General features: G+C 47.7%; 1 protein-coding gene across 1 annotated transcript in view; it reads right to left on the minus strand.

Moving 5' to 3' along the window:
• LOC137310699 (nitric oxide synthase 1-like) overlaps nt 1-22,460 on the minus strand; it is a 197,280-nt gene that overhangs the window by 23,127 nt on the left and 151,693 nt on the right. The window contains exons 9-14 of the mRNA XM_067978385.1: nt 18,951-19,052; nt 17,708-17,902; nt 13,068-13,153; nt 11,879-12,023; nt 11,042-11,146; nt 10,820-10,878 (exon numbers count right to left, since the gene is read on the minus strand). Coding sequence (XP_067834486.1) covers nt 10,820-10,878; nt 11,042-11,146; nt 11,879-12,023; nt 13,068-13,153; nt 17,708-17,902; nt 18,951-19,052 — 692 coding nt within the window. The remainder of the gene's footprint in view (nt 1-10,819; nt 10,879-11,041; nt 11,147-11,878; nt 12,024-13,067; nt 13,154-17,707; nt 17,903-18,950; nt 19,053-22,460) is intronic.

The raw sequence follows: 22,460 nt of genomic DNA on the forward strand, positions 1-22,460 counted from the left end.
TCACACTCACAAACTGACACACTCACAAACAACTATCACACTCACATACTGACACACTCACATGCAACTATCACACACACATACAACTATCACACTCACAAACTGACACACTCACATACAACTATCACACTCACATACTGACACACTCACATACGGACACATTCACATACAACTATCACACTCACAAACTGACACACTCACATACAACTATCACACTCACATACTGACACACTCACATTCAACTATCACACTCACATACTGACACTCTCACATGCAACTATCACACTCACATGCTGACACACTCACATACAACTATAACACTCACATACTGACACACTCACATTCAACTATCACACTCACATACTGACACACTCACATGCAACTATCACACTCACATACTGAAACACTCACATGCAAATATCACACTCACTGATTGACACACTCACATACAACCATCACACTCACATACTGACACACTCGCAAACAACCATCACACTCACAAACTGACACACTCACATACGACTATCACACTCACATACTGACACACTCACAAACAACCATCACACTCACAAATTGACACGCTCACATACAACTATCACATTCACAAACTGACACACTCTCATACAACTATCACACTCACAAACTGACACACTCACATACAACTATCACACTAACATACCGACACACTCACATACAACTATCACACTCTCAAACTGACACACTCACATGCAACTATCACACTCACATACTGACACACTCACATGCAACTATCACACTCACAAACTGACACACTCACAAACAACCATCACACTCACATACTGACACACTCATGTACATCTATCACACTCACATACTGACACACTCACATACAACTATCACACTCACATACTGATACACACATACAACTATCACACTCACATACTGACACACTCACATACAACTATCACACTCACATACTGACACACTCACAGACAACTTTCACACTCACATACTGACACACTCACGTGCAACTATCACACTCACAAACTGACACACTCACAAACAACCATCACACTCACATACTGACACACTCATGTACATCTATCACACTCACATACTGACACACTCACATACAACTATCACACTCACATACTGATACACACATACAACTATCACACTCACATACTGACACACTCACATACAACTATCACACTCACATACTGATACACACATACAACTATCACAATCACAAACTGACACACTCACATACAACTATCACACTCACATACTGACACACGCACATACAACTATCACACTCACATACCGACACACTCACATACAACTATCACACTCACATACTGACACACTCATGTACATCTATCACACTCACATACTGACACACTCACATACAACTATCACACTCACAAACTGACACACTCACAAACAACTATCACACTCACATACCGACACACTCACATACAACTATCACACTCACATACAAATATCACACTCACAAACTGACACACTCACAAACAACTATCACACTCACATACCGACACACTCACATACAACTATCACACTCACATACAACTATCACACTCACAAACTGACACACTCACAAACAACTATCACACTCACATACCGACATACTCACATGCATTTATCACACTCACATACATCTATCACACTCACATACAACTATCACACTCACAAACGGACACACTCACATACAACTATCACACTCACATACTGACACACTCACATACTGACACACTCACATACAACTATCACACTCACATACTGACACACTCACATACAACTATCACACTCACAGATTGATACACTCACATACAACTATCACACTCACATACTGACACACTCACATACAACCATCACACTCACAGATTGACACACTCACATACAACTATCGCACTCACAAACTGACACACTCACATACAACTATCACACTCACACACTGACACACTCACATACTGACACACTCACATACAACTATCACACTCACATACGGACACACTCACATACAACTATCACACTCACAGATTGACACACTCACATACAACTATCACACTCACATACTGACACACTCACATACTGACACACTCACATACAACTATCACACTCACATACTGACACACTCACATACAACTATCACACTCACAGATTGATACACTCACATACAACTATCACACTCACATACTGACACACTCACATACAACCATCACACTCACAGATTGACACACTCACATACAACTATCGCACTCACAAACTGACACACTCACATACAACTATCACACTCACATACTGACACACTCACATACTGACACACTCACATACAACTATCACACTCACATACTGACACACTCACATACTGACACACTCACATACAACTATCACACTCACAAACTGACACACTCACATACAACTATCACACTCACAAACTGACACACTCACATACAACTATCACACTCACAAACTGACACACTCACATGCAACTATCACACTCACAAACTGACACACTCACATGCAACTATCACACTCACACACTGACACACTCACATACAACTATCACACTCACAGATTGACACACTCACATACAACTATCACACTCACATACTGACACACTCACATACAACTATCACACTCACATACTGACACACTCACATACAACTATCACACTCACATACTGACACACTCACATACAACTATCACACTCACAGATTGACACACTCACAAACAACTATCACACTCACATACAACTATCACACTCACAAACGGACACACTCACATACAACTATCACACTCACATACTGACACACTCACATACTGACACACTCACATACAACTATCACACTCACATACTGACACACTCACATACAACCATCACACTCACAGATTGACACACTCACATACAACTATCGCACTCACAAACTGACACACTCACATACAACTATCACACTCACATACTGACACACTCACATACTGACACACTCACATACAACTATCACACTCACATACGGACACACTCACATACAACTATCACACTCACAGATTGACACACTCACATACAACTATCACACTCACATACTGACACACTCACATACTGACACACTCACATACAACTATCACACTCACAAACTGACACACTCACATACAACTATCACACTCACAAACTGACACACTCACATACAACTATCACACTCACAAACTGACACACTCACATGCAACTATCACACTCACAAACTGACACACTCACATGCAACTATCACACTCACACACTGACACACTCACATACAACTATCACACTCACAGATTGACACACTCACATACAACTATCACACTCACATACTGACACACTCACATACAACTATCACACTCACATACTGACACACTCACATACAACTATCACACTCACATACTGACACACTCACATACAACTATCACACTCACAGATTGACACACTCACAAACAACTATCACACTCACATACTGACACACTCACATACAACCATCACACTCACAGATTGACACAGTCGCATTCAACTATCACACTCACATACTGACATACTCAAATATAACTATCACACTCACAAACTGACACACTCACATACAACTATCACACTCACATACTGACACACTCACATACAACCATCACACTCACATACAAATATCACACTCACAAACTGACACACTCACAAACAACTATCACACTCACATACCGACACACTCACATACAACTATCACACTCACATACAACTATCACACTCACATACAAATATCACACTCACAAACTGACACACTCACAAACAACTATCACACTCACATACCGACATACTCACATGCATTTATCACACTCACATACATCTATCACACTCACATACAACTATCACACTCACAAACGGACACACTCACATACAACTATCACACTCACATACTGACACACTCACATACTGACACACTCACATACAACTATCACACTCACATACTGACACACTCACATACAACTATCACACTCACAGATTGATACACTCACATACAACTATCACACTCACATACTGACACACTCACATACAACCATCACACTCACAGATTGACACACTCACATACAACTATCGCACTCACAAACTGACACACTCACATACAACTATCACACTCACATACTGACACACTCACATACTGACACACTCACATACAACTATCACACTCACATACGGACACACTCACATACAACTATCACACTCACAGATTGACACACTCACATACAACTATCACACTCACATACTGACACACTCACATACTGACACACTCACATACAACTATCACACTCACATACTGACACACTCACATACAACTATCACACTCACAGATTGATACACTCACATACAACTATCACACTCACATACTGACACACTCACATACAACCATCACACTCACAGATTGACGCACTCACATACAACTATCACACTCACATACTGACACACTCACAAACAACTATCTCACTCACATACCGACACACTCACATGCAACTATCACACTCACATACAAATATCACACTCACAAACTGACACACTCAAAAACAACTATCACACTCACATACCGACATACTCACATACATCTATCACACTCACATACAACTATCACACTCACAAACTGACACACTCACATACAACTATCACACTCATATACTGACACACTCACATACTGACACACTCACATACAACTATCACACTCACAAACTGACACACTCACATACAACTATCACACTCACAAACTGACACACTCACATACAATTATCACACTCACAAACTGACACACTCACATGCAACTATCACACTCACAAACTGACACACTCACATGCAACTATCACACTCACACACAACTATCACACTCACAGATTGACACACTCACATACAACTATCACACTCACATACTGACATACTAAAATATAACTATCACACTCACATACTGACACACTCACAAACAATCATGACACTCACAAACTGACACACTCACATTCAACTATCACACTCACAAACTGACACACTCACATGCAACTATCACACTCACAGACTGACACACTCACAAACAACCATCACACTCACAAACTGACACACTCACATACAACTATCAGACTCACATACTGACACACTCACATACAACTATCACACTCACATACCGACACACTCACATACAACTATCACACTCACATACAACCATCACACTCACAAACTGACACACTCACAAACAACTATCACACTCACATACCTACACACTCACATACAACTATCACACTCACATACTGACACACTCACATACAACTATCACACTCACATACTGACACACTCACATACAACTATCACACTCACATACAACTAACACACTCACAAACTGATACACTCACAAACAACTATCACACTCACATACTGACACACTCACATGCAACTATCACACACACATACAACTATCACACTCACAAACTGACACACTCACATACAACTATCACACTCACATACTGACACACTCACATACGGACACATTCACATACAACTATCACACTCACAAACTGACACACTCATATACAACTATCACACTCACATACTGACACACTCACATTCAACTATCACACTCACATACTGACACTCTCACATGCAACTATCACACTCACATGCTGACACACTCACATACAACTATAACACTCACATACTGACACACTCACATTCAACTATCACACTCACATACTGACACACTCACATGCAACTATCACACTCACATACTGAAACACTCACATGCAACTATCACACTCACTGATTGACACACTCACATACAACCATCACACTCACATACTGACACACTCACAAACAACCATCACACTCACAAACTGACACACTCACATACAACTATCACACTCACATACTGACACACTCACAAACAACCATCACACTCACAAATTGACACGCTCACATACAACTATCACATTCACAAACTGACACACTCTCATACAACTATCACACTCACAAACTGACACACTCACATACAACTATCACACTAACATACCGACACACTCACATACAACTATCACACTCTCAAACTGACACACTCACATACAACTATCACACTCACATACTGACACACTCACATGCAACTATCACACTCACATACTGACACACTCACATGCAACTATCACACTCACAAACTGACACACTCACAAACAACCATCACACTCACATACTGACACACTCATGTACATCTATCACACTCACATACTGACACACTCACATACAACTATCACACTCACATACTGATACACACATACAACTATCACACTCACATACTGACACACTCACATACAACTATCACACTCACATACTGACACACTCACATACAACTTTCACACTCACATACTGACACACTCACATGCAACTATCACACTCACAAACTGACACACTCACAAACAACCATCACACTCACATACTGACACACTCATGTACATCTATCACACTCACATACTGACACACTCACATACAACTATCACACTCACATACTGATACACACATACAACTATCACACTCACATACTGACACACTCACATACAACTATCACACTCACATACTGATACACACATACAACTATCACAATCACAAACTGACACACTCACATACAACTATCACACTCACATACTGACACACGCACATACAACTATCACACTCACATACTGACACACTCACATACAACTATCACACTCACATACTGACACACACATACAACTATTACAATCACAAACTGACACACTCACATACAACTAACACACTCACATACTGACACACTCACATGCAACTATCACACTCACAGACTGACACATTCACATTCAACTATCACACTCATAAACTGACACACTCACATACAACTATCACACTCACATACTGACACACTCACGTACAACTATCACACTCACATACTGACACACTCATAACTATCACACTCACATACTGACACACTCACGTACAACTATCACACTCACATACTGACACACTCACATACAACTATCACACTCACATACTGATACTCACATACAACTATCACACTCACATACTGACACACTCACATACAACTATCACACTCACATACTGATACACACATGCAACTATCACACTCACATACTGACACACTCACATTCAACTATCACACTCACATACTGATACACACATGCAACTATCACACTCACATACTGACACACTCACATGCAACTATCACACTCACATACTGACACACTCAATACAACTATCACACTCACAGACTGACACACTCACATACAACTATCACACTCACATACTGACACACTCACGTACAACTATCACACTCACATGCTGACACACTTACATGCAACAATCACACTCACAGACTGACACACTCACATACAACTATCACACTCACATACTGACACACTCAATACAACTATCACACTCACAGACTGACACACTCACATACAACTATCACACTCACAGACTGACACACTCACATACAACTATCACACTCACATACTGACACACTCACATACAACTATCACACTCACATGCTGACACACTTACATGCAACGATCACACTCACAGACTGACACACTCACATACAACTATCACACTCACATGCTGACACACTTACATGCAACGATCACACTCACAGACTGACACACTCACATACAACTATCACACTCACATACTGACACACTCACATACAACTATCACACTCACATGCTGACACACTTACATGCAACGATCACACTCACAGACTGTCACACTCACGTACATCTATCACACTCACATACTGACACACTCACATACTGACACACTCACATACAACTATCACACTCACATACTGACACACTCACATACAACTAACACACTCACATACTGACACACTTACATGCAACTATCACACTCACAGAGTGACACACTCACATACTGACACTCACATACAACTATCACACTCACAGACTGACACACTCACATACTGACACACTCACATACTGACACACTCATATACAACTCTCACACTCACATACTGACACACTCACATACTGACACACTCACATACAACTATCACACTCACATACTGACACACTCACATACTGACACACTCACATACAATTATCACATTCACATACTGACACACTCACATACAACTATCACACTCACAAACTGACACACTCACATACAACTATCATGTCCTGGCCCAATGGGGAAGGAGGTCATTACTGGATCTGGTTCTAGGGAATGAGGTGGGCCAAGTGGAGCAAGTGTCAGTGGGGGAGCATTTAGGGAACAGCGATCATAATATCATCAGCTTTAGAATAGCTATGGAAAAGGACACGGACCACTCTAAAGTAAAAATACTCAATTGGAGGAGGGCCAATTTCAGTGGGATGAGAACAGATCTGGCCCGGGTAAATTGGAATCAAAGATTGGCAGGGAAAACTAGAATTGAACAGTGGGTGGCCTTTAAGGAGGAGATGGTTCAGGTACAGTCTAGGTACATTCCCACGAGGGGGAAAGGTAGGTCAACTAAAGCCAGAGCTCCCTGGATGATAAAAGAGATAGAGAGTAAGATGAAACGGAATAAAGGGACGTATTACAGGAGTCAGGTTGATAAGACAAGTGAGAACCTGGCTTAATATAGAAAGTTCAGAGGGGAAGTGAAAAAGGAAATAAGAGGGGCAAAGAGAGGGTATGAGAATAGACTGGCGGCCAACATAAAATGGAATCCAAAAGTCCTCTACAGGCATGTGAACAGTAAAGGGGTAGTAAGAGCAGCATGGATACAGGATTGGCTAAGTGACAGGAAACAGAGAGTAGTGGTGAACGGTTGTTTTTCGGACTGGAGGGAGGTGTACAATGGTGTTCCCCAGGGGTCGGGGCTGGGACCACTGCTTTTCTTGATATATATTAATGACTTGGACTTGGGTGTACAGGGCACAATTTCCAAATTTGCAGATGACACAAAACTTGGAAGGGTAGTAAACAGTGAGGAGGATAGTGATAGACTTCAAGAGAATATCGACAGGCTGGTGGAATGGGCGGACACGTGGCAGATGAAATTTACAGCAGAGAAGTGCGAAGTGATACATTTCGGTCGGAAGAATGAGGAGAGGCAATATAAACTAGAGGGCATTACTCTAAACGGGGTACATGAACACCGAGATCTGGGGGTATATGTGCACAAATCGTTGAAGGTGGCAGGGCAGGTTGAGAAAGTGGTTAAAAAAGCAGACGAGATCCTGGGCTTTATAAATAGAGGCATAGAGTACACAAGTATGGAAGTCATGATGAACCTTTATAAAACTTTGGCCACAACTGGATATTGTGTCCAGTTCTGGGCACCGCACTTGAGGAGAGATGTGAAGGCCTTAGAGAGGGTGCAGAGGAGATTTACTAGAATGATTCCAGGGATGAGGGACTTTAGTTACGTGGATAGACTGGAGAAGCTGGGATTGTTCTCCTTGGAACAGAGAAGGTTGAGAGGAGATTTGATCGAGGTATTCAAAATCATGAAGGGTCCAGACAGAGTAGATAGAGAGAAACTGTTCCCATTGGTGGAAGGATCAAGGACCAGAGGACATAGATTTAAGGTGATTGGCAAAAGAACCAAAGGTGACATGAGGAAAAACATTTTTACACAGCGAGTGGTTAGGATCTGGAATGCACTGCCCGAGTGGGTGGTGGAGGCAGATTCAATCATGGCCTTCAAAAGGGAACTGGCTAAGTACTTGAAAGGAAAAAATTTGCAGGGCTACGGGGATAGGACGGGGGAGTGGGACTGGCTGGATTGCTCTTGCAGAGAGCCGGCATGGACTCAATGGGCTGAATGGCCTCCTCCCATGCGGTAACCTTTCGATGATTCTAAGTGGAGTGAAGAGAGAGACCTGATCTAAGTGGAGTATGGAGAGAGGTTTCATACAGATGCCTGCATCTCCAAATTCCAGGCAGGGCTAGTATTCCCATTGATTATGGCAGATGAAGGGGTGAACCAATATGATTAAAGGGTTTGATAGGTTAGGTTGTGAGAATCTAGGTCCTATTTTGAGGTTGTCCTGAACAAGGGACATGAGCTGAACACTAGAGCCAGGCCATTCGAGGGGAACTGATAGGGTGGAGAGAGAGAAACTATTTCCGCTGGTTGGGGATTCTAGGAGTAGGGGGCACAGTCAAAAAATTAGAGCCAGACCTTTCAGGAGCGAGATTAGAAAACATTTCTACACACAAAGGATGATAGAAGTTTGGAACTCTCTTCCGCAAACGGCAATTGATACTAGCTCAATTGCCAAATTTCAATCTGAGATAGATAGCTTTATGGCAACCAAAGGTATTAAGGGATATGGGCCAAAGGCAGATACATGGAGTTAGATCACAGATCAGCCATGATCTTATCAAATGGCGGAGCAGGCACGAGGGGCTGAATGGCCTACTCCTGTTCCTATGTTCCTCTGAGGGTGATGTCAGAAAGCACTTCTTCACACAAAGGGCAGTGGACGTCTGGAACTCGCTCAAAACTGAGATTGATCGATCTTTGTTCCACAAGGTGATGCAGCCAAATCAGCTGGATGGAGTTCAGATTCAGATTGCCCATGATCAAATTGAATGACAGAACAGGCTCGAGGGGCTGAATGGCCTTTGTTGTTCCGATATTGTATCTGGGCATGCTCCTTGCCTGCTTTGGATGCCACTTGCCTGTGGATATACAATATCCTGTGTTTTGTGTGTGTGTGTCCTATGGCAGGGCTGCTTGCCAATATCTGGATCGTACGTACTGTGCTTTATGTATAGTTCACTCACTTTGTCTCCTTACATGTGGCGTTTGGATGTGTCATCTCCATCAAATCGTCTGCAAAGATCTGAGAAATTAATGGTACTGTTACAATACTATCCGTCATAAACAGATTGATCGATCGATCCCACAATATCCAGTCACCCGGACGGTCGGGGTGAGATCGATCACTGACCCGGACCCTCGGGATGTAGAGACACCCACCCCAACGTTGATGAGTTGAATTTTACCTGTCCATTTTCTGGAGGGTCTCCATTTCCAAACGTGCTTGTCACGACTAAAACCAAGGTTTCATGTTGTAGATTGATAACGTCGTACTCATCCATGCTCTTCAGCTGAAAGATAGAGAGAGAGAAAGAGAGAGAGGCATGGAGGGGGACAGAGAGAGAGAGACGGAGAACACCAGACACAAACAGACAGAGAGGGAGAGAGAAGGTGAGAGGCAGGGGAAAAGTGAGAATGGTGGAGAGTTACTTCCTCTCCATAAATTGGTTGCATGACCATCTCCTCAAACCTTCCAGCCATCTCCCTGTCAACCAATCCCTCTTTTGCTCCCTCCATCGATCTATCCCTATATCCCTACATCCCTCCCTCCATCTCTCCAACCCTCCCTCCATCTCTCCAACCCTCCCTCCATCTCTCCAACCCTCCCTCCATCTCTTCACCCCTCCAAACATCCCTCTGTATCCCTCCCTCCCCGCATCCCTCGATCCCTTTTCACCGACCCTCCCTCCATCTCTTCGTCCCTCCATCCATCCCTCAATCCGTCCATCCCCCTCCATCTCTCCACCGCTTCAGCCATCCATCCCTTCAATCCTCCCTCCGTCCCTCCCTCTATCCCTCATTTGACCCTCCCTTCATCTCACGATCCCTCCGTCTCCCCGTCCATTCCAAAATAGCACACAATACTGGAACTGGAACGTGTCCATCCGTTACGATGCAGTACAGCTCCGTACTCCCAACCCGTACCCCTTACCCGAGCCCTAAAACTAATTGTGACCCTCACCCAATTGCTCAGCCTCATCCAAACCCTCACCCTGCACCTCACCAGAATCCAAAATCTTCACCTTTGGATCGAATGCCTTCTTAAAGTTCTCGTACAGTTTCCTGGCGAAAGTTTCTGATCTGCCTGTTTCCGTGGCGTAGAGAATGGTTACTTTCACTCGCTTGGCCATGGCCTGAGCCATTAGCTTGGCAGAAAATGTCACCGCCCTGCAGTACGACAGGAAATAATTGTGACCTGATCATCACCCGGACTGCTCGTCATAAACTGTCCCCTCTCCGATTAGGCGGCACACCAGCGACTCAGATAATGAGGCAGTCCGAGCCCGCATGCAGCAAGACCTGGGCAACGTCCAGCCTTGGGCTGATAAGTGGCAAGTAACATTCGCGCCAGATAAGTGCCAGGCAATGACCATCTCCAACAAGAGAGAGTCTAACCACCTCCCCTTGACATTCAACGGCATTACCATCGCCGAATCCCCCACCATCAACATCCTGGGGGTCACCATTGACCAGAAACTTAACTGGACCAGCCATATAAATACTGTGGCTACGAGAGCAGGTCAGAGGCTGGGTATTCTGCGGTGAGTGACTCACCTCCTGACTCCCCAAAGCCTTTCCACCATCTGCAAGGCACAAGTCAGGAGTGTGATGGAATACTCTCCACTTGCCTGGATGAGTGCAGCTCCAACAACACTCAAGAAGCTCGACACCATCCAAGATAAAGCAGCCCGCTTGATTGGCACCCCATCCACCACCCTAAACATTCACTCCCTTCACCACCGGCGCACCGTGGCTGCAGTGTGTACCATCCACAAGATGCACTGCAGCAACTCGCCAAGGCTTCTTCGACAGCACCTCCCAAACCCGCGACCTCTACCACCTAGAAGGACAAGGGCAGCAGGCACATGGGAACAACACCACCTGCACGTTCCCCTCCAAGTCACACACCATCCCGACTTGGAAATATATCGGCCGTTCCTTCATCGTCGTTGGGTCAAAATCCAGGAACTCCCTTCCGAACAGCACTGTGGGAGAACCTTCACCACACGGACTGCAGCGGTTCAAGAAGGCGGCTCACCACCACCTTCTCGAGGGCAATTAGGGATGGGCAATAAATGCCGGCCTTGCCAGCGATGCCCACATCCCATGAACGAATAAAACAAAAGCTAGAAACTGCAACAGCCAAACCATCACACCAGGAAATCTCTGCTGGCTGCCCAGTCAAAGTTAACGTCTCCAGTCTGTTCTTACGTTGCCAGTTCTTTGAATCCAATTGTGCGTCTTTTGATCGCCAATGCTCCGTTTCCTTTCCAGACGTGGGTTTTCCAGGGATCTGGCTGGAAGGCAAACCACCTGTGAGTTTTTATTCTCCACCCACGTCCCCGAATTTCAGCGCAGAAGGAGGAGGCCTTTTGACCCGTTGTACCTGCACCACCACCAGCGGGAGTGACAGTGCGGTCGCCAGTGACGGTGCCAGTGCTGGGGCCAGTGCTGGGGCCAGTTCTGCGGCCAGGGGGTTAGTGGCACTGCTGGGGCCAGTGCCAGCTTGATAAGTGAACCCTTAACTCCAATTGCATGTATATGAACCGCATGGATCGAGGGGTGCAGATACACGGATCGAGGGGTGCAGATACACGGATCGAGGGGTGCAGATACACGGATCGAGGGGTGCAGATACACGGATCGAGGGGTGCAGATACATGGATCGAGGGGTGCAGATACACGGATCGAGGGGTGCAGATACACGGATCGAGGGGTGCAGGTACACGGATCGAGGGGTGCAGATACACGGATCGAGGGGTGCAGATACACGGATCGAGGCGTGCAGATACACGGATCGAGGGGTGCAGATACACGGATCGAGGGGTGCAGATACACGGATCGAGGGGTGCAGATACACGGATCGAGGGGTACAGGTACACGGATCGAGGGGTGCAGATACACGGATCGAGGGGTGCAGATACACGGATCGAGGGGTGCAGATACACGGATCGAGGGGTGCAGATACACAGATCGAGGGGTAGTGATACACGGATCGAGGGGTGCAGATACACGGATCGAGGGGTAGTGATACACTGATCGAGGGGTGCAGATACACGGATCGAGGGGTGCAGATACACAGATCGAGGGGTACAGATACACAGATCGAGGGGTAGTGATACACGGATCGAGGGGTGCAGATACACGGATCGAGGGGTGCAGATACACGGATCGAGGGGTGCAGATACACGGATCGAGGGGTGCAGATACACGGATCGAGGGGTACAGATACACGGATCGAGGGGTGCAGATACACGGATCGAGGGGTGCAGATACACGGATCGAGGGGTGCAGATACACGGATCGAGGGGTGCAGATACACGGATCGAGGGGTGCAGATACACGGATCGAGGGGTACAGGTACACGGATCGAGGGGTGCAGATACACGGATCGAGGGGTGCAGATACACGGATCGAGGGGTGCAGATACACGGATCGAGGGGTACAGTTACACAGATCGAGGGGTGCAGATACACGGATCGAGGGGTGCAGATACACGGATCGAGGGGTGCAGATACACGGATCGAGGGGTGCAGATACACAGATCGAGGGGTACAGATACACAGATCGAGGGGTAGTGATACACGGATCGAGGGGTGCAGATACACGGATCGAGGGGTGCAGATACACGGATCGAGGGGTGCAGATACACGGATCGAGGGGTACAGTTACACAGAACGAGGGGTGCAGATACACGGATCGAGGGGTGCAGATACACGGATCGAGGGGTGCAGATACATGGAGAGAGGGGCGCAGATACATGGAGAGAGGGGCGCAGATACACGGATCGAGGGGTGCAGATACACGGATCGAGTGGTAGTGATACACGGATCGAGGGGTGCAGATACATGGATCGAGGGGTATTGATACACAGATCGAGGGGTGCAGATACATGGATCGAGGGGTAGTGATACACAGATCGAGGGGTGCAGATACACGGATCGAGGGGTGCAGATACACCCATCGAGGGGTGCAGATACATGGATCGAGGGGTAGTGATACACAGATCGAGGGGTGCAGATACACGGATCGAGGGGTGCAGGTACACGGATCGAGGGGTGCAGATACACGGATCGAGGGGTACAGATACACAGATCGAGGGGTACAGATACACAGATCGAGGGGTGCAGATACACGGATCGAGGGGTGCAGATACACGGATCGAGGGGTACAGGTACACGGATCGAGGGGTGCAGATACACGGATCGAGGGGTGCAGATACACAGATCGAGGGGTGCAGATACATGGATCGAGGGGTACAGGTACACGGATTGAGGGGTGCAGATACATGGATCGAGGGGTAGTGATACACAGATCGAGGGGTGCAGATACACGGATCGAGGGGTGCAGATACACGGATCGAGGGGTGCAGATACATGGATCGAGGGGTAGTGATACACAGATCGAGGGGTGCAGATACACGGATCGAGGGGTGCAGGTACACAGATCGAGGGGTGCAGATACACGGATCGAGGGGTGCAGATACACGGATTGAGGGGTACAGGTACACGGATCGAGGGGTGCAGATACACGGATCGAGGGGTGCAGATACACGGATCGAGGGGTGCAGGTACACGGATCGAGGGGTGCAGATACACGGATCGAGGGGTGCAGATACACGGATTGAGGGGTACAGATACATGGATCGAGGGGTGCAGGTACACAGATCGAGGGGTACAGATACACGGATCGAGGGGTGCAGATACACGGATCGAGGGGTGCAGATACACGGATCGAGGGGTACAGATACATGGATCGAGGGGTGCAGATACACGGATCGAGGGGTACAGATACACGGATCGAGGGGTGCAGATACACAGATCGAGGGGTACAGTTACACGGATCGAGGGGTGCAGATACACGTATCGAGGGGTGCAGGTACACAGATCGAGGGGTAGTGATACATGGATCGAGGGGTACAGATATACAGATCGAGGGGTACAGTTACACGGATTGAGGGGTACAGGTACACGGATCGAGGGGCACAGTTACAAATACCTCGGGTTGGAGGTACACAGATGGAGGTACCTGCAATTCATATACATGGGGAGAAGGTGGATAGGTGGGGGATATGGTGAGACGGTGGGTATGTGGGGGATATGGTGAGATGGTGGGTATGTGGGGGATATGGTGATATGGTGGGTATGTGGGGGATATGGTGAGATGGTGGGTAAGTTGGGGATATGGTGGGACGGTGGGTATGTGGGGGATATGGTGGGACGGTGGGTATGTGGGGGATATGGTGGGACGGTGGGTATGTGGGGGATATGGTGAGACGGTGGGTATGTGGGGGATATGGTGAGACGGTGGGTATGTGGGGGATATGGTGGGTCGGTGGGTCGGTGGGGGATATGGTGAAACGGTGGGTAAGTGGGGGATATGGAGAGATGGTGGGTAAGTGGGGGATATGATGAGATGGTGGGTACGTGGGGGATATGGTGAGATGGTGGGTAGGTTGGGGATATGGTGAGACGGTGGGTAGGTGGGGGATATGGTGAGACGCTGGGTATGTGGGGGATATGGTGGGACGGTGGGTAAGTGGGGGATATGGTGGGATGGTGGGTATGTGGGGGATATGGTGAGATGCTGGGTAGGTGGGGGATATGGTGAGACGGTGGGTAGGTGGGGGAAATGGTGAGACGGTGGGTAAGTGAAGGATATGGTGGGACGGTGGGTATGTGGGGGATATGGTGAGATGCTGGGTAAGTGGGGGATATGGTGAGATGGTGGGTATGTAGGGGATATGGTGAGCCAGTGGGTATGTGGGGGATATGTTGAGACGGTGGGTATGTGGGGTATATGGTGAGATGGTGGGTATGTGGGGGAATATGGTGAGCCAGTGGGTATGTTGGGGAAATGTTGAGACGGTGGGTATGTGGGGGATATGGTGAGACGGTGGGTATGTGGGGAATATGGTGAGATGGTGGGTATGTGGGGGATATGGTGAGCCAGTGGGTATGTGGGGGATATGGTGAGATGGTGGGTATGTGGGGGATATGGTTGGACGGTGGGTCGGTGGGGGATATGGTGAGACAGTGGGTATGTGGGGGATATGGTGGGACGGTGGGTATGTGGGGGATATGGTTGGACGGTGGGTATGTGGGGGATATGGTGAGACGGTGGGTATGTGGGGGATATGGTGGGACGGTGGGTATGTGGGGGATATGGTGAGACGGTGGGTAGGTGGGGGAAATGGTGAGATGGTGGGTATGTGGGGGATATGGTGGAATGGTGGATATATGGGGGATATGGTGGGACGGTGGGTATGTGGTGGATATGGTGAGACGGTGGGTATGTGGGGGATATGGTGAGACGGTGGGTATGTGGGGGATATGGTGGGACGGTGGGTATGTGGGGGATATGGTGAGACGGTGGGTAGGTGGGGGAAATGGTGAGATGGTGGGTATGTGGGGGATATGGTGGAATGGTGGGTATATGGGGTATATGGTGGGACGGTGGGTATGTGGTGGATATGGTGAGACGGTGGGTATGTGGGGGATATAGTGGGACGGTGGGTATGTGGGGGATATGGTGAGACGGTGGGTATGTGGGGGATATAGTGGGACGGTGGGTATGTGGGGGATATGGTGAGACGGTGGGTAGGTGGTGGATATGTTGAGACGGTGGGTAGGTGGGGGATATGGTGAGACGGTGGGTATGTGGGGGATATAGTGGGACGGTGGGTATGTGGGGGATATGGTGGGACGGTGGGTATGTGGTGGATATGGTGAGACGGTGGGTATGTGGGGGATATAGTGGGACGGTGGGTATGTGGGGGATATGGTGAGACGGTGGGGATATGGGGAGAAGGTCTTTGTTTGGTGGGGGGAGGAGGTGTAGAGAAACATTACCTGGTAGGAGAATCCTGGAGAAAGGTTGTAGTTGAGGAATTCCTGGTGGAATACCGGTGTTAGACTTCCTGATATCGGAGGCACAACCCAAATCCAGTCTGTGGGACAACCACCACGGATACGGTACTCGTTCTCCAGATGCTTCATGAAGGACTCCGTGCTGGTATGGTGATCGACAATCGTCACTTTATCAAGCTGCAAGCACCAGAGTTTATAATTAAACTCCCTCTGATAACCCACTGAACTACAATGGACTGGACAGCTCAGGGCCCTGTGCGTCAATGGGAAGGGCCAGGGTTCCCTCTGGGTCAATGGGGAAGGGCCAGAATTCCATGTAGGTCAATAGGGAAGGGCCAGAATTCCCTCTAGGTCAATGGGGAGGGGCCAGAATTCCCTGTAAGTCAATGGAGAAGGGCTAGAATTCCCTGTAGGTCAATGGGGAAGGGCCAGAATTCCCTGTAGGTCAATGGGGAGGGGCCAGCATTCCCTGTAGGTCAATAGGGAAGGGCCACAATTCCCTGTAGGTCAATGGGGAGGGGCCAGAATTCCCTGTAGGCCAATGGGGAAGGGCCAGAATTCCTTGTAGGTCAATGGGGAAGGGCCAGAATTCCCTGTAGGTCAATGGGGAGGGGCCAGAATTCTCTGCGGGTCAATGGAGAGGGGCCAGAATTCCCTGTAGGTCAATGGGGAGGGGCCAGAATTCTCTGTGGGTCAATGGGGAGGGCCCAGTGTCAGCTGTGGGTCAATGGGGAGGGGCTAGTATCAGCTGTAGGTCAATGGGGAAGGGCCAGGATCCATTGTGGGTCAATGGGACGGGCCAGAATTCCCCGTGGGTCAAATGGGAAGGGCCAGAATTAGCTGTGGGTCAATAGGGAAGGGCCAGAATTCCCTGTGGGTCAATGGGAGACTGAGCTTCTCTTCGGTCTGACTGGTGATCTGGCCGATAGCCCATATCTCCTCACAGGAAGCTCTCGGTCGGTGGTCCAATCGCTGAGCTTCGCGGTGCCCCTCCGAGCAGCCCAACAGTTTCCCCCTCCCCACCTACAGCCTCCCCGAGAGAGGCGGCCAGATCCCAGAGGGTGAAAGGACAGTGTCAGACCCATTGACCCATCCAGTCTCCATCAGGGCGAAGATCAAGTCTTCTGTCTGGGGGTGGGATTTAAACCCAGGTCCCAGATGGTAGGAGGGCAGTTCCTGACCCACTGTCCCACCCACCTGGGCCCACTCTTGGGCTCTGCTCTACCTGGAAGCTGTGGAGAACGGCGACAGAAATTTCGAGAAAGGCCTTGTCCTTCCAGAGTGATGAGGTCTTCTGAGTATCCAATCCCATCAATTCCGCAACTTCCTGGGGAAGAGGAAAAAGGGGAAGGGTGAATGATAGGGGGGATCGGAGGATATGGGGAATTATAGGGGTATCAGAGGATATGGGGAATTATAGGGGTATCAGAGGATATGGGGAATTATAGGGGGGATCAGAGGATATGGGGAATTATAGGGGGATCAGAGGATATGGGGAATTATAGGGGGATCAGAGGATATGGGGAATTATAGGGGGATCAGAGGATATGGTGAATTATAGGGGGTTCAGAGGATATGGGGAATTATAGGGGGGATCGGAGGATATGGGGAATTATAGGGGTATCAGAGGATATGGGGAATTATAGGGGGGATCAGAGGATATGGGGAATTATAGGGGGATCAGAGGATATGGGGAATTATAGGGGGATCAGAGGATATGGGGAATTATAGGGGGATCAGAGGATATGGGGAATTATAGGGGGGATCAGAGGATATGGGGAATTATAGGGGGATCAGATGATATGGGGAATTATACGGGGATCGGAGGAGATGGGGAATTATAGGGGGATCAGAGGAGATGGGGAATTATAGGGGGATCAGAGGATATGGGGAATGATGGGGGGATCGGAGGATATGGGGAATTATAGGGGGGATCAGAGGATATGGGGAATGATAGGGGGATCAGAGGATATGGGGAATTATAGGGGGGATCGGAGGATATGGGGAATTATAGGGGGAATCAGAGGATATGGGGAATTATAGGGGGATCAGAGGATATGGGGAATTAAAGGGGGGATCAGAGGATATGTGGAATTATAGGGGGGATCAGAGGATATAGGGAATTATAGGGGGATCAGAGGATATGGGGAATTAAAGGGGGGATCAGAGGATATGGGGAATGATAGGGGGAATCAGAGGATATGGGGAATTAAAGGGGGGGTCGGAGGATATGGGGAATAATAGGGGGATCAGAGGATATGGGGAATTAAAGGGGGGATCAGAGGATATGGGGAATGATAGGGGGGATCGGAGGATATGGGGAATTATAGGGGGGATCAGAGGATATGGGGAATTATAGGGGGATCAAAGGATATGGGGAATTATAGGGGGGATCGGAGGATGTGGGGAATTATAGGGGGATCAGAGGATATGGGGAATTATAGGGGGATCAGATGATATGGGGAATGATAGGGGGGATCGGAGGATATGGGGAATTATAGGGGGATCAGAGGATATGGGGAATTATAGGGGGATCAGAGGATATGGGGAATTATAGGGGGGATCGGACGATATGGGGAATTATAGGGGGGATCAGAGGATATGGGGAATTATAGGGGGGATCGGAGGATATGGGGAATTATAGGGGGGATCAGAGGATATGGGGAATTATAGGGGGATCAGAGGATATGGGGAATTATAGGGGGGATCGGAGGATATGGGGAATTATAGGGGGGATCAGAGGATATGGGGAATTATAGGGGGATCAGAGGATATGGGGAATGATAGGGGGATCAGAGGATATGGGGAATTATAGGGGGGATCGGAGGATATGGGGAATTATAGGGGGATCAGAGGATATGGGGATTGATAGGGGGGATCGGAGGATATGGGGAATTATTGGGGGATCGGAGGATATGGGGAATCATAGTGGGGATCAGAGGATATGGGGAATTATAGGGAGGATCGGAGGATATGGGGAATTATAGGGGGGATCAGAGGATATGGGGAATTATAGGGGGATCAGAGGATATGGGGAATGATAGGAGGATCGGAGGATATGGAGAATTATAGGGGGATCAGATGATATGGGGAATTATAGGGGGATCGGAGGAGATGGGGAATTATAGGGGGATCAGAGGAGATGGGGAATTATAGGGGGATCGGAGGAGATGGGGAATTATAGGGGGATCAGAGGAGATGGGGAATTATCGGGGGATCGGAGGATATGGTGAATTATAGGGGGATCACAGGATATGGGGAATTATAGGGGGATCAGAGGATATGGGGAATTATAGGGGGGATCAGAGGATATGGGGAATTATAGGGGGATCAGAGGATATGGGGAATTATCGGGGGATCGGAGGATATGGTGAATTATAGGGGGATCACAGGATATGGGGAATTATAGGGGGATCAGAGGATATGGGGAATTATAGGGCGATCAGAGGATATGGGGAATTATTGGAGTATCAGAGGATATGGGGAATTATAGGGGGATCGGAGGATATGGGGAATTATAGGGGGATCAGAGGATATGGGGAATTATAGGGGGAATCAGAGGATATGGGGAATTATAGGGGGGATCGGAGGATATGGGGAATTATAGGGGGATCAGAGGATATGGGGAATGAAAGGGGGATCTGAGGATATGGGGAATTATAGGGGGATCAGAGGATATGGGGAATGATGGGGGGATCGGAGGATATGGGGAATTATAGGGGGATCAGAGGATATGGGGAATTATAGGGGGGATCAGAGGATATCGGGGAATTATAGGGGGATCAGATGATATGGCGAATTATAGGGGGGATCGGAGGATATGGGGAATTATATGGGGGATGAGAGGATATGGGGAATTATAGGGGGATCAGAGGATATGGGGAATGATAGGGGGATCAGAGGATATGGGGATTGATAGGGGGGATCGGAGGATATGGGGAATTATTGGGGGATCGGAGGATATGGGGAATTATAATGGGGATCAGAGGATATGGGGAATTATAGGGGGATCAGAGGATATGGGGAATTGCAGGGGGGATCGGAGGATATGGGGAATTATAGGGGGGATCAGAGGATATGGGGAATTATAGGGGGATCAGAGGATATGGGGAATGATAGGGGGATCAGAGGATATGGGGAATGATTGGAGGATCGGAGGATATGTGGAATTATAGGGGGGATCGGAGGATATGGGGAATGATAGGGGGATCAGAGGATATGGGGAATTATAGGGGGATCAGAGGATATGGGGAATTATACGGGGGATCGGAGGATATGGGGAATGATAGGGGGATCAGAGGATATGGGGAATGATAGGGGGATCAGAGGATATGGGGAATTATAGGGGGATCAGAGGATATGGGGAATTATAGGGGGATCAGAGGATATGGGGAATTATAGGGGGATCAGAGGATATGGGGAATTATAGGGGGATCAGAGGATATGGGGAATTATAGGGGGATCAGAGGATATGGGGAATTATAGGGGGATCAGAGGATATGGGGAATGATAGGGGGGATCAGAGGATATGGGGAATTATAGGGGTGATCAGAGGATATGGGGAATTATAGGGGGATCAGAGGATATGGGGAATTATAGGGGGATCAGAGGTTATGGGGAATTAAAGGGGGATCAGAGGATATGGGGAATGATAGGGGGAATCAGAGGAGATGGGGAATTATAGGGGGTTCAGAGGATATGGGGAATTATAGGGGGTTCAGAGGATATGGGGAAT

Source organism: Heptranchias perlo, unplaced genomic scaffold (assembly GCF_035084215.1).
Source record: "Heptranchias perlo isolate sHepPer1 unplaced genomic scaffold, sHepPer1.hap1 HAP1_SCAFFOLD_271, whole genome shotgun sequence".
Taxonomy (NCBI): domain Eukaryota; kingdom Metazoa; phylum Chordata; class Chondrichthyes; order Hexanchiformes; family Hexanchidae; genus Heptranchias; species Heptranchias perlo.